This window comes from Rhinoraja longicauda, chromosome 42, assembly GCF_053455715.1.
Source record: "Rhinoraja longicauda isolate Sanriku21f chromosome 42, sRhiLon1.1, whole genome shotgun sequence".
Classification (NCBI taxonomy): domain Eukaryota; kingdom Metazoa; phylum Chordata; class Chondrichthyes; order Rajiformes; family Arhynchobatidae; genus Rhinoraja; species Rhinoraja longicauda.
Genome location: NC_135994.1, coordinates 2748737 through 2763039, shown reverse-complemented (window position 1 = coordinate 2763039; position 14303 = coordinate 2748737). Strand labels below are relative to the sequence as shown.

Genomic DNA, 14303 nt, shown 5'->3' with positions numbered 1-14303 from the left:
AAATCCCATTTTCACGCCCCATGGCTTAATTACCCTACACATTGCCAGGGTAGTCAGTGGCTCAGCATACAGGCTGGTCATTTGACACAGAACTAGATGGTGCATTGGTTCAAGCCAGAATTTGCCAAACTCAACCAGACTTTCAGTAGGCAAGTACATGTGAACCATTGACAGGATATGAATTTGTAACCACAGTGACAAAGGAGGCACATTCACTACTACATTATCGGGCATCTTCAAACTGAAGCAGTTAAAATCTTCTGCTATTTTAAATTTCTTCTGTTATTCTTGCCAATAAATTACCACTAAGCCTGTGCCCACCCCTTCCTCCCCCAGAATGTTTTCACAGAATCTGGCTGGACACCCTAATTGTGCAACTGATAGCGAAGTCACAATGGTCTGGGATTAATCCACAGTTTTTCAACTAGTTTTAAGAAAACAATTACAGGCATTATCTATTTCATCATAAAAAAATGTCAAAATGCCAAGATGTTTAGATAGTTCAACTCCTAACCTCATTAATGTTTAAAAAAGATGGGCATTTATAAAACATCAAACTTCAAAGACAAATTCCACAAAGGCATAAACATAGGTAGTTCTCTTTGATGCATGTCGTTTGGATAAATTACTGCTACTTATCTAGGTTAAGAATTCATACAACACTAAAAAGGGTCAGTAGTTTCCACTGGATGATTCTCATCTAAAGTTACACAAGGTCTTTAGGATTAAAGAACAGTTGAACACTTAATTATCTAGAAGGATAAAATAGAGTTGAAGCCCATTAATTAGGGAGCTTTGATAAGAATTAAAGCCTCATTTTGAATTCATCCCTATTACATTAAATCCACCTATACTGCCTTATATACATTACAGATAAATCAGTGCTTGGAAAAAAATGTACCATAATTCATTAACTGTAAGATTGGGCCCCCAGAAATATGTATTTTTCCTCCTCTGAAATTCAACTAAATAGAATTTAAGTAAGCATATTTTTGTTAAAGATGCAACAAAAAAATCCAGATGGAGTACACTTGGTTTTAATGGAGCCGAATTTAACCCTCGTTTATTCTGTAGATTAATCCCTGAAAACAATGATCTTGTCCAACCCTGGTAAGAACACCTCCTTCTTTAGATGAAGTCAGTGCAAGGGGAGTAGAAAAGTGTAGTCCATGTGGCCCTCTCTAACTCACTTTATGCTCTCCTCGGACAATGTGCGAGGAGAATTCGTACCGATCTTGGCTGTGGTGGCCACAGATGTTGCACTCAAAAGGGTCTCTGAATCCATGGCAACCCATGTGGATGGTAAACATTACATGGTCAAGAAAGAGAACCCGGCAGTGGTTACAATTATAAGCCTTAACTTGTTCTCCATCTTCATTTAAGACTCTAAGGACCTCTTTGGCTGAGCTTTGAGCTGCTTTGGCAGATGATGGAGGCTCTTGTGCCTTTGGGTCCTCTTTGGAATAGGCCGGGCTTTGCCTTGTGACATAGTTACTAGGAAAAGCATGGGCATTCCTGTCTTCATGGCTGCTTTCTGTATCTGTGGAATCATGACAACCATTGCTTGGAGATACTCCAAGCTCAACCAGTTGATTTTTTGCTCGAGAATTCATATTTTCTGGCACATCTTCATGACCTTCTGCTGCCTCTCGACTTCCCTGTGCCTCAGCTCGGCTGTGGATCGGATGTACGCGGGAGTACACAGCACTGATCACAGGCGTGATCTCTGGCAAACAACTGGTTATGGGCAGCCTTGGAGGCCTCATTGCTTCTGTTCCTAGATAGGACAGTGCACTGCCCAAATTCTGGTCCATGGGGTGAGGAGCCATCATCTCTACATCCTTCTCAAAACTGGAGTTCATCTCAAAGTGAACATCGGATAGGTTGAGGCGTATGTGTTTATCACCTGAAAAGAAAGGATTAGGGTTTAAAATCAGAAAGCACAGAAAAATAAATCAGTCAGGCAATCAAAGGGTAAACTTAATTTACAATTTCACCCTCCCACCCACAAATTCTGTTGGATCCATTTAGTTTTAAATAAAATGCTAACAGTTCAGGCAGCGTAGTGGTACAGCAGGTGGGCTGCTGCTCCAGCGCCAGCAATTCTTGCTATTGAGGGCGTGCAGCGTAGGTTCACTAGGTTAATTCCCGGATTGGCGGGACTGTCATATGTTGAAAGACTGGAGCGACTAGGCTTGTATACACTGGAATTTAGAAGGATGAGAGGAGATCTTATCGAAACGTATAAGATTATTAAGGGATTGGACACATTAGAGGCAGGAAACATGTTCCCAATGTTGGGGGAGTCCAGAACAAGGGGACAGTTTAAGAATAAGGGGTAGGCCATTTAGAACTGAGATGAGGAAAAACTTTTTCAGTCAGAGAGTTGTGAATCTGTGGAATTCTCTGCCTCGGAAGGCAGTGGAGGCCAATTCTCTGAATGCATTCAAGAGAGAGCTAGATAGAGCTCTTAACATAGAACTGCCCCCTCCATCAACTCCTTTAAGTCCAGGCTCAAACTTTTTTTTTTAATGGAGTTTGTACATTGCTCCCATTACCGGGTTTCCTCTCATCCCAAAGATACTCTGATGGGTTATTTGGCCACGGTAAATTATCCCTTAGTGTAGATAAGTGGCAATAGGACTAAAAGGCACGCAAATGAGAATGAATTGCAGGGTACAGAGGACGGGGACCAATGAGCAGCTCTGCTGGAAGCAGACAGAGGGTCAAATTGGCTGAATTTGGGTTTCACAGATGGCAACAATTTAAGCCAGAAATACTGATAATACTCAGATCAGGCAGTATGATGCCAGAAATAAAAGGTCAGTGACCTAAAACATTAACCTTGTTTCTCTCCCTGTAAGAGCCATTTGTGTCTGTACTAACTATTTTAGCATATCATAATACTTTGTATCTTGCTGTATTATTTTTGGACACTTGGGGGTTGTTGCAAGATGAATACATTTATGGGCATAATAAACTGGGAGGAGCCAGATTTAGGAGTATATTTGGGAATGCAGAGATAGGAGGGGATAGGAGGAGATAGGAGGGGTCAGACACGGAGGGGCTTGGCAAGATATAGTTCCTCAGACCTATGACGAGAGAAAAGCTTGGATAGATACAAATCTGTTTGTATTACTACTTCAATAAACAACTAATTAAGCTGAAACATCTTTAAGATCTCTCTGTTGTTGGTTTGCATGAAGGTCGATCACTCCAGCCTTCGTGAAATGGTGGCAGGCGGAGAGGACTTTATGGTAAGGACTGAAGTTGCCACTACACTCCCCACAGATGTTGCCTGACTGCGGAATGATTTTAGCACTTCATTGTGACTTACAGCATCTGTAGTTCTTTGGTTTTCAATAACTGAAACTACCCATTTCCAAATTAAATAAAATAATGCAACAGTTAAAATGATTTCAACAATGTTCCCAATATTCATTTGGAAATATAAATGGCCTTCAAGACCAAATGGTCTTGTCATTAAATTGATCATGTCTAAATTCAGGAACAAGAATGACTAAATTCTTGTCTGAAGAAGGGTCTCGACCCGAAACGTCACCCATTCCTTCTCTCCAGAGATGCTGCCTGTCCCGCTGAGTTACTCCAGCATTTTGTGTCAACCTATGATTAAATTCTTGTTGGACTTGTGTTACAATGCAATGAAGATAACTGGAAAAGCAAAGTACATTGAAACCATAATTTTACAAAGGAGAATTAATCTGTCTAGTAATCAGGGAAATATGGATGAGCCAAACCAAGATTAGATAACAGTCAGGAATTTGAAATAGCTCTGGAATAAAAAACAAAAACTTTTAATACAATCTAAAAGCAGCCAGAAAGATTTCACATTTCTACCTGGCAGTGACAGAAAACTTCAGAAACAAATAGAATTCTCCTGATGTACAGAGTCACTAAAGGTCCTACTCTAAATCCAAGCAGAAAGTATTTGAACAGTGGATGATTAATATAACCTTTTCATTTGGATGCAAGATATTATTGAGCTTTTGTAATATTTTTGAGAATTGCATTGCATATTTAACACAATTTAAATTTGTGCTTTTGGGAAGCTTCAAACTAAGACTGTGTGCATTCAAATGAGTGGATTAAGCAGAATGCCCAGAATGGCGTTGTTCAGTTTGTACAAATTAGTGCAGGTCACTTCTGTCGAGTTTAATCCCTCAAAATCAAGTTTCAAGTACAGAAAAACATTTATGTTACAACTGGGCAAACATCATTAAGCTTCAAAAATGTGGAAATAGTTGTGCAAACCACTGTCCTTCTGGGGAATTGAAAAATATATAAATGAGTTCTTACCAACAAATTTCTGTGGAGTAGATCTTTTTCTTTTTGCAATGCTGTTAGCAAGCCTATCTATAAAAGAAGGCCTGTCAGGGGCGGGCTGAAGGATATGGTCTGGCATCACGTCGATGTCACGGCACTCCTCCCCTGCTGATAAGAGAAAGCACCCTAAAATCTGGTGATCAACTGATGCACATTGTATAGCCAGCATTGGGAAAAACAGTGGAACTTGCTTTGACCCAGCTTTAGCGATCATTTTATATTGCATAACCGTTTAAGCTCCTGTTAAGGAATTTGACTTTGGCAACAGAGCTCCATTACATTTTAGAGGCATTTTGCGCATTTGCGCCATGATTAAGACGGCCAATGAACTGTCGGCAACTCCATAGTTTTGCCAGCTTCTAATTTTGGTCCAAGGGTGTCATACAAGCAAAATTCATTTTAGCCTTCTTTAGAGAACAGTGCAGCATGCGAGATATGCAACATGAAGCTATAGTGAGGGCACTCAGCACATTCACTCCAAATGGCATGCATTCTCAATGCAGTTACAAGTTATTGACTTATTTCATTTGTGCAGCGCCAGGTCTTAACTAGGTCCTTTGTGAAAATGAGTTTGAACCACTTCAATGTAGCTTCAGGTAGCTATGGACCTACAACACAAAACATTCCCATTTGTAACTTTTTAATGCGTAAACTGCCAAGAAAAAAAAAAGAGATTGCTTGGGTGTGCTTGATGCCAATACTGGGTGGAAAACGGAAAGTGCTCCATTGCACAGCTTAAATATATTTTACCTCAATGAGAACTATATTCATTTGCAACTTTCCAACATCAAAGTTATGGAATCTGAACTAATTTTGTTTGCACTAATTGTTTAAAAACAAATATTATAGTCTCCATTAAGGACATTAAATTGATAAAAAGGTTTTGAAAACAAAGGAAGACCATTAAAAGACTGGAACGCACAATCCTTATTTGAAACATCCCATATAATGTTTCACGACTAACTTCTCCAAAGCCTTTCCAGTTTCTTTAAAAAGATACAAATCAGGCAAGAGCTGCAAATTTGTATTGGTCATTGTAACAGGTATGTAGGTTAATTGGCTGGGTAAATGTAAAAATTGTCCCTAGTGGGTGTAGGATAGTGTTAATGTACGGGGATCGCTGGGCGGCACGGACTTGGTGGGCCGAAAAGGCCTGTTTCCGGCTGTATATATATGATATGATATGATATGATATGATATGATATGATAATTTCAAATTTATGGCACAGTTTATTTCATTAACACTCTATCAGATGGCTCTCTTAAATGTCTGGGCCACACTAGACTGAATCAACTCCAAGGCTTAATTTCCGGTTTGGACTAACAGCAGGGGGCGTCACAGCTAAAGAGAGAAGGGGAGGAAGGGAAGAGAAAGGAGAATTGAGGGTTCCAGCTCCTAATAACAACTCCTGCCTTAACTCGCACAAAGAATCAGCAACTGCCAAAGCATTGGATGGTGGCGAGCATTCATAGAGGTATGGCAGAAACTAATTGAGAAAATAGGAAGGAAAGTGGCAGGAAGAGAGGGGGGGGGGGGGTCATTCTACACTGGATTTAAACTTTTATTGTTAACCAAGGCCTTGTCTTTTGGTGGATAACACATTTCTCTCTTTTCATTGATTCATAGTTACACAACATGGAAATAGGCCTTTCGCCCCAACTCGTCCATGCCCACTACGATGCCAGTCTTCACTTACTCCACCTACCCGCGTTTGGCCCTTACCCCTCGAAACCTTTCCTATCCACTTACCTGTGCAAATGTCTATTAAATGCACCTGCCTCAACTAGTTCCTCTGGCAGCTCGTTCAATATATCCACCACCTGCTGCTCTGTGTAAAATAACTGCCCCTCAGATCCCCTTTAAATCTTTTCATTCTCACCTACAGACCCATTTCCAAACTGCCATTCCTGTCAAAAGTCCTTGAAAAGGCAATCCTTAACCAATTAGTGCCCTACCTGCACCAAAACACCATCCTGGAAAGTTTCCAGTCAGGTTTCAGAGCCCACCACAGCACAGAGTCTGCCTTGTTGAAGGTACACAACGACCTGCTTCTCGCCATCGACACCGGCGACTGTGCAATCCTGCTCCTTCTCGACCTCAGCGCAGCATTCGATACAGTGGACCACACCATCCTTATTGACCGTCTCCGGTACGCGGTTGGCATTGATGGCACTGCCCTGAGCTGGTTCGCTTCGTACCTCAAAGATAGGAGTTTCGCCATCAACATAGGCAGTTATTCCTCTGCTCCAGCTAGCCTCTCCTGCGGAGTTCCACAAGGCTCAATCCTAGGCCCCATTCTCTTTTCTCTATACATGCTCCCCCTTGGCCAAATCATTCAAAGGCACGGCATTTCTTTCCACTGCTATGCCGATGACACTCAGCTTTACCTCCCCCTGAAACCCAACAACCAGTCAAATTTAAACAGCCTCTCACACTGCCTTGAGGACATAAAATGTTGGATGGCACAGAACTTCCTCCAATTAAATGAGAGCAAGTCTGAGGTCATCCTATTCGGCCCCCCCGACTCCATCAAATTGATAACAGGCAGTCTTGGAAGCCTATCCTGCCTAGTCAAACCGCATGTCAAAAACCTCGGCATGATATTTGACTCTGCATTAAAATTTGATAAGCAAGTCAACGCTGTGGTAAAAGCCAGCTTCTTCCAACTTCGAACCATAGCTAAAATCAAACCTTTCCTCAAATTCGACGACACAGAAAAAATCATTCACGCTTTCATTTCCTCCCGCCTAGACTACTGCAACTCCCTATACACTGGGATCAGCCAATCTTCCCTGTCCCGCCTGCAACTGGTCCAAAACGCCGCAGCGAGACTCCTGACGGGTACCCGTAAAAGGGACCACATCACCCCGATTCTGGCCTCTCTCCACTGGCTCCCTGTACGGTACAGAATCAACTTCAAGCTCCTCCTATTCACGTATAAAGCCCTAAATGGACACTCCCCCCCCTACATCAAAAATCTTCTAACCCCCCTCTCTAACTCCAGGTCCCTCAGATCGGCCGACTTGGGGCTATTCACTATCCCACGGTCTAGGCTTAAACTCAGGGGTGACCGCGCTTTTGCGGTTGCAGCTCCTAGACTGTGGAACAGCATCCCTCTCCCGATCAGAACTGCCCCCTCCATCGACTCCTTTAAGTCCAGGCTCAAAACATATTTCTACTCCCTAGCGTTTGAGGCTCATTGAGGAGGCGCTGTGAACTGTTTGCGTGCTACTGTATGTTTTCATTTTTTTTTCTATTGGAACCTAATTCAAATGTACAGCACTTTGGTCAACGTGGGTTGTTTTTAAATGTGCTATACAAATAAAATTGACTTGACTTGACCATCAGTGTTCTCCTGTTAACTTAATATTGCTCAATACGTGAAGAAAACAAGTAACGTATTCAATAAAAGTAATGGAAAATGTGATCCAAAGGGTTCAACATGGTTATAACATAAAACATATCTTCAAGACAAACGATGGACCAACTCAATGTTGATACTTTCTTTGCAGTTCCAATGTTCAGATGTGCTATTGGATATAATTGGTGGGTTAATTTTGTTTTGATTTCCCCTCTAACCAATCCTGCTGATGTTACAGACTCGTGCCTGCACACACCAGGTATCCTTTGCAGGTTCTGGAGAACCTGGTATCTCAAAGTAACTACAGTGCCCTCCATAATGTTTGGGACAAAGACCCATCATTTATTTATTTGCCTCTGTACTCCACAATTTGAGATTTGTAATAGAGAAGGAAAATAAATCACACGTGGTTAAAGTGCACATTGTCAGATTTTATTAAAGGGTATTTTTATACATTTTGATTGATTTCACCATGTAGAAATTACAGTTGTATTTATACATAGTCCCCCCCATTTCAGGGCACCATAATAGACAATAGACAATAGGTGCAGGAGTAGGCCATTCGGCCCTTCGAGCCAGCACCGCCATTCGATGTGATCATGGCTGATCATTCTCAATCAGTACCCCGTTCCTGCTTTCTCCCCATACCCACTGACTCCGCTATCCTTAAGAGCTCTATCTAGCTCTCTCTTGAATGTATTCAGAGAATTGGCCTCCACTGCCCTCTGAGGCAGAGAATTCCACGGATTCACAACTCTCTGACTAAAAAAGTTTTTCCTCATCTCTGTTCTAAATGGCCTACCCCTTATTCTTAAACTGTGGCCCCTGGTTCTGGACTCCCCCAACATTGGGAACATGTTTCCTGCCTCTAACATGTCCAACCCCTTAATAATCTTATACGTTTCGATAAGATCCCCTCTCATCCTTCTAAATTCCAGTGTATACAAACCTAGTCGCTCCAGTCTTTCAACATATGAAAGTCCCGCCATTCCGGGAATTAACCTAGTAAACCTACGCTGCACGCCCTCAATAGCAAGAATATCCTTCCTCAAATTTGGAGACCAAAACTGCACACAGTACTCCAGGTGCGGTCTCACTAGGGCCCTGTACAACTGCAGAATGACCTCTTTGCTCCTATACTCAAATCCTCTTGTTATGAATGGCAACATTCCATTGGCTTTCTTCACTGCCTGCTGTACCTGCATGCTTCCTTTCAGTGGCTGATGCACTAAGACACCCAGATCACATTGTACATCCCCTTTTCCTAACTTGACACCATTCAAATAATAATCTGCCTTCCTATTCTTACCACCAAAGTGGATAACCTCACACTTATCCACATTAAACTGCATCTGCCATGCATCCGCCCACTCACACAACCTGTCCAAGTCACCCTGCAACCTCATAGCATCTTCCTCACAGTTCACACTGCCACCTAGCTTTGTATCATCGGCAAATTTGCTAATGGTACTTTTAATCCCTTCATCCAAGTCATTGATGTATATTGTAAATAGTTGCGGTCCCAACACCGAGCCTTGCGGTACCCCACTAGTCACTGCCTGCCATTCTGAAAGGGTCCCATTTATCCCCACTCTTTGCTTTCTGTCTGTCAACCAACTTTCTATCCATGTCAGTACCCTACTTCCAATACCATGTGCTCTAATTTTGCCCACCAATCTCCTATGTGGGACCTTGTCGAAGGCTTTCTGAAAGTCGAGGTACACCACATCCATCTGCTCTCCCCTGTCAATTTTCCTAGTTACATCCTCAAAAAATTCCAGTAGATTAGTCGAGCACAATTTCCCCTTCGTAAATCCATGCTGACTCGGAACGATCCTGTTACTGCGATCCACATGCTCCGCAATTTCGTCTTTTATAATTGACTCCAGCATCTTCCCCACCACTGATGTCAGACTAACTGGTCTATAATTTCCCGTTTTCTCTCTCCCTCCTTTCTTGAAAAGTGGGATAACATTAACTACCCTCCAATCCACAGGAACTGACCCGGAATCTATAGAACATTGGAAAATAATTACTATTGCGTCCACAATTTCGAGAGCCACCTCCTTAAGCACCCTGGGATGCAGACCATCAGGCCCTGGGGATTTATCAGCCTTGAGTCCCATTAGTCTACCCAAAACTTTTTCCTGCCTAATGTGGATTTCCTCCAGTTCCTGTCACCCTAGGATCTCTGGCCACTAGAACATCTGGGAGTTTGTTTGTATCCTCCTCAGTGAAGACAGATCCAAAGTACTGGTTCAACTCTTCTGCCATTTCCTTGTTCCCCATAATAAATTCCCCTGCTTCTGTCTTCAAGGGACCCACATTTGCCTTGACTATTTTTTTCCTCTTCACATACCTAAAAAAGCTTTTACTATCCTCCTTTATATTATTGGCTAGTTTACTCTCGTACCTCATCTTTTCTCCCCGTATTGCCTTTTTAGTTATCTCCTGTTGCTCTTTAAAAGAGTCCCAATCCTCTGGCTTCCCACTCTTCTTTGCTATGTTATACTTCTTCCCTTTTATTTTTATGTTGTCCTTGACTTCCCTTGTCAGCCACGGGTGCCTCTTACTCCCCTTAGAATCTTTCCTCCTCTTTGGGATAAATTGATCCTGCAACTTCTGCATTATTCCCAGGAATACCTGCCATTGCTGTTCCACAGTCTTCCCTGCTAGGGCCTCCTTCCAGTCAATTTTGGCCAACTCCTGCCTCATGCCTCTGTAATCCCCTTTGCTATACTGTAATACTGACACCTCCGATTTTCCCTTCTCCCTCTCCATTTGTAGAGTAAAACTTATCATATTGTGGTCACTGCCTCCTAATGGCTCATTTACCTCGAGTCCCCTTATCAGTTGGGACATATGGCTTCACAGGTGTTTGTAATTGCTCAGATGTGTTTAAATGCCTCCTTAATGCAGGTATAAGAGAGCTCGCAGCACCTAGTCTTTCCTCCAGTCTTTCGATCACCTTTGGAAACTTTCATTGCTGTTTATCAACATGAGGACCAAAGTTGTGCCAATGAAAGTCAAAGAAGCCATTATGAGACTGAGAAACAAGAATAAAACTATTAGAGACGTCAGCCAAACTTTGGCTTCTCAAAATCAACTGTTTGGAACATCATTAAGAAGAAAGAGAGCACTGGTGAGCTTACTAATCGCAAAGGGACTGGCAGGCCAAGGAAGACCTCCACAGCTGATGACAGAAGAATTCTCTCTATAATAAAGACAAATCCCCAAACATCTGGACGGCAGATCAGAAACACTCTTCAGGAGTCAGGTGTGGATTTGTCAATGACCACTGTCCACAAAAGACTTCATGAACAAAACTACAGAGGCTACACTGCAAGATGCAAACCACTGGTTAGCTGCAAAAATAGGATGGCCAGGTTACAGTTTGCCAAGAAATACATAAAAGAGCAACCACTGTTCTGGAAAAAGGTCTTGTGGACAGATGAGATGAAAATTAACTTATACCAGAGTGATGGCAAGAGCAAAGTATGGAGGAGAGAAGGAACTGCCCAATATCCAAAGTGTACCACCTCATCTGTGAAACACGGTGGTGGGGTTGTTATGGCCTGGGCATGTCTGGCTGCTGAAGGTACTGGCTCACTTATCTTCATTGATGATACAACTGCTGATGGTAGTAGCATAATGAATTCTGAAGTGTATAGACACATCCTATCTGCTCAAGTTCAAACAAATGCCTCAAAACTCATTGGCCGGCAGTTCAGTCTACAGCAAGACAATGATCCCAAACATACTGCTGAAGCAAAGCTAAAAAATGTGCACTTTAACCACGTGTGATTTTTTCTATTACAAATCTCAAATTGTGGAGTACAGAGGCAAATAAATAAATGATGGGTCTTTGTCCCAAACATTACGGAGGGCACTGTAATTCATTTGTATGATAACAAGGGCAGCCCTCAGCGACCTCAGCCAATTGGGTCTGTTTAGTTCAGTTCAGAGATACAGCGTGGAAACAGGCCCTTCGGTCCATCGAGTCCATGCCGCCCAGCGATCACCCATACACTAGTCTCAATATACAGAAGCCAATTAACCAACAAACCTGCACATCTTTGGAATGTGGGAGGAAATTGGAGCACCCAGAGAAAATTCACACGACCACAGAGAGAACGTACAAGTTAGCACCTGTAGTCAGAATTGAACTCTGGTTTCTGGCGTGGTGAGGCAGCAGCTCTACCGCTGCGCCACTGTGCAGCCAGTTCTTCAGGGATAACCCTAGACTGAATGTGAGTTGCGTTCATGATTGTCTTTGCCATAAGTTTCACGATTGAGCACAGAACAGCAATCAAAAGCAGGAACCATGACTGGTATTTCCTGTCTCTAAACATGGGTTTTTCAGAAATCAACTGCTCTGGACAGCATTTTGCAGCAAGCAGCTTCAAGATTTAAACGATGCCATCAGATGCATAACTTGCATTATATTACAGCATCAGCTGGAGCCACACACAGATATTTCCAAAGTTTTATTTGTGGCTATGAATGTCCATAAAACAAATGTTTAAAACAATGTAGTGCAGGGGTGAGAAGTGTTGTTGATGTTCCACTGCAAAATGTGCTAGTCAGTGAGAATATGTGCCTAATCACTTAAACACCTGTATGAAGAAAAGTCCTTTTCAAAGGGCTATGATTTTAAAAGTGGGCAGACAGTAAACAAATGATAACTCGATTCCAGAGAATCAGTAACACAACTGTGAACTACTCAATTTCCAAGGAGTACAGAGAAACCAATTTATGAATATACAACAATTTCAAAACTTAATTTCTGCAGATAAAACTGTAAATTATCAATATTCTGATATCTTCCATGGTCAGTGGTTAAAAACTGCAGAAAACTTTCAGTTAAAACCATCATAGTGACAGCCACAGGAATCTTAATAAAACTCAACTACTCACTAATATTCTGTTTAGCAGATTCCTAAACACCACTGCAAATATTAAAAATATTAGTAACAGAATTAAATGAGTTTACAATTATGTTTGTTAATGCTGAGATATTACATCCATCGCACAGGTTTACTGCAAATGGCAATTACATTTTTGGTGTAATCGCAATTTATTGGATATTCACTAAAATGTCACACTTGAATTTGAATGTATAGCCTCCCTCTTATTTGCTAAATTCATTATTACTATGCTACCACTCCTCCAGATAAACAATAATTTATTAGTTTACGTGTGTTTTGACCAAACAGAACAACTTTTTACAATTCATCAAATCAATTACTTATACGGTGTCAAATGGTCATTTGTTCTCTCTACTCTTCCTCACAGTAGCCATATCCTATTCCCTGGTTAAGGTGGTGAATGGGCAACTGAATGTGCTCACAAGTCTCCAATGTGGAAATTGTTAAGGCAACAGTAATTTTTCTCTTCCCGTGTCACCTCCTGACAGAGACTCCTTCAACATTGCTGAAATCAGGGAAGCCTCACATGGGAGTCACAGGCAAAGAAAAATTGCCTAACTTGTACAGTCTCCTTGATTCTTCACATGATAGCAACTCTCACAAGCCATAGGGGCTTGCCCATTCTGGATTAGTCCTCGAAATCACATTCTCTTTGATTAGGGCATCATTGAGAACATGGCTCTTGTGACATCCTGCTCCTGCACTGTTTAAAAGGTCCAGGACCTCGGCAAAAATTTCAGCTTTTTTTGACCTACAGAAACTTAAAAATTGTTCCATTAACATATCCCCAACCATCTAACAAAATATAATGGATCAGATGGGATGGCAATGTACAAAGAATGAGGATGATTTTACCAGGTCACAACTTCTTCGACATTCAAGCAGCCCTCACACAATGGAGGATACACATTAGCACAGCACTTGCAAAGAAAGGCCCTCACTGCAAAGCTATACGCTGTACTGCCAAAACAGACGAGAAAAGCCTGAAGGCTGCCCAAATTTCACGATGTCATGTATGGTAAATGTGCAAGGGCGCAATATGCCAAGAAAAACTGATGGAGAAAAGCCCAAGTAACATGGTTTACAACAAAGCAGTTTTAAAACAATCAGTTTGAAAAAATGTTTCAATGGCAGTCCATGAGCTTATAATTTTTTGTCTTGAGAAATACAATGGACTGTGTCTCAAATATTTTGACAGACTTAAGCAAGGAATATTCCTGTAAACCCACTTCCTTTGTTTTAAGAAAATGGATGACCCTAATAACCCAATATTTATTTGCCATCTCCAGGAGAATTGAGTCAATTAAACAGTTTGAGACATATAGACACCATTTCCTCCTTTGAAGGATGTGAATGAAGCAGATGAGTCTTCACAAGAATCCTGCTGGCGTTAATCAATAAATTATCAGCAACTGAAAGATATCAATTACTTTCTGGGCTGTCTGAATTAACCAGTTGATCAAATAAGAATATACTACAGGCTGAGTTACAGAGAGGCAGTTGCTAGGTGCTCCATAAAGAATCTAAGAGGGTAAGAAAAACGAAAGGATTTTGCACACAGCTATGGGTAATTGAGCAATACCCAAGAGATGATTGATTGCAGGATCAATGTAACAACATGCATTCACGGGGATTAACCTCAAAACCAGAAGGGTTCTGTCACTTAATG

At 41.7% G+C, this 14303-nt stretch overlaps 2 protein-coding genes across 4 annotated transcripts in view; both read right to left on the bottom strand.

Moving 5' to 3' along the window:
• The window catches only part of rps26 (ribosomal protein S26), a 43199-nt gene that overhangs the window by 27538 nt on the left and 1358 nt on the right, over nucleotides 1-14303 (bottom strand). The window lies entirely within an intron of this gene.
• Nucleotides 405-14303, bottom strand: part of ikzf4 (IKAROS family zinc finger 4) — a 115060-nt gene continuing 101161 nt past the window's right edge. For all 3 annotated transcript variants that reach the window (XM_078431236.1, XM_078431234.1, XM_078431235.1), the window contains 2 exons: nucleotides 4318-4449; nucleotides 405-1906 (listed from right to left, as the gene is read on the bottom strand). In XM_078431236.1, the coding sequence (XP_078287362.1) occupies nucleotides 1182-1906; nucleotides 4318-4449 (857 nt within the window). In that variant the 3' untranslated portion in view covers nucleotides 405-1181. The remainder of the gene's footprint in view (nucleotides 1907-4317; nucleotides 4450-14303) is intronic.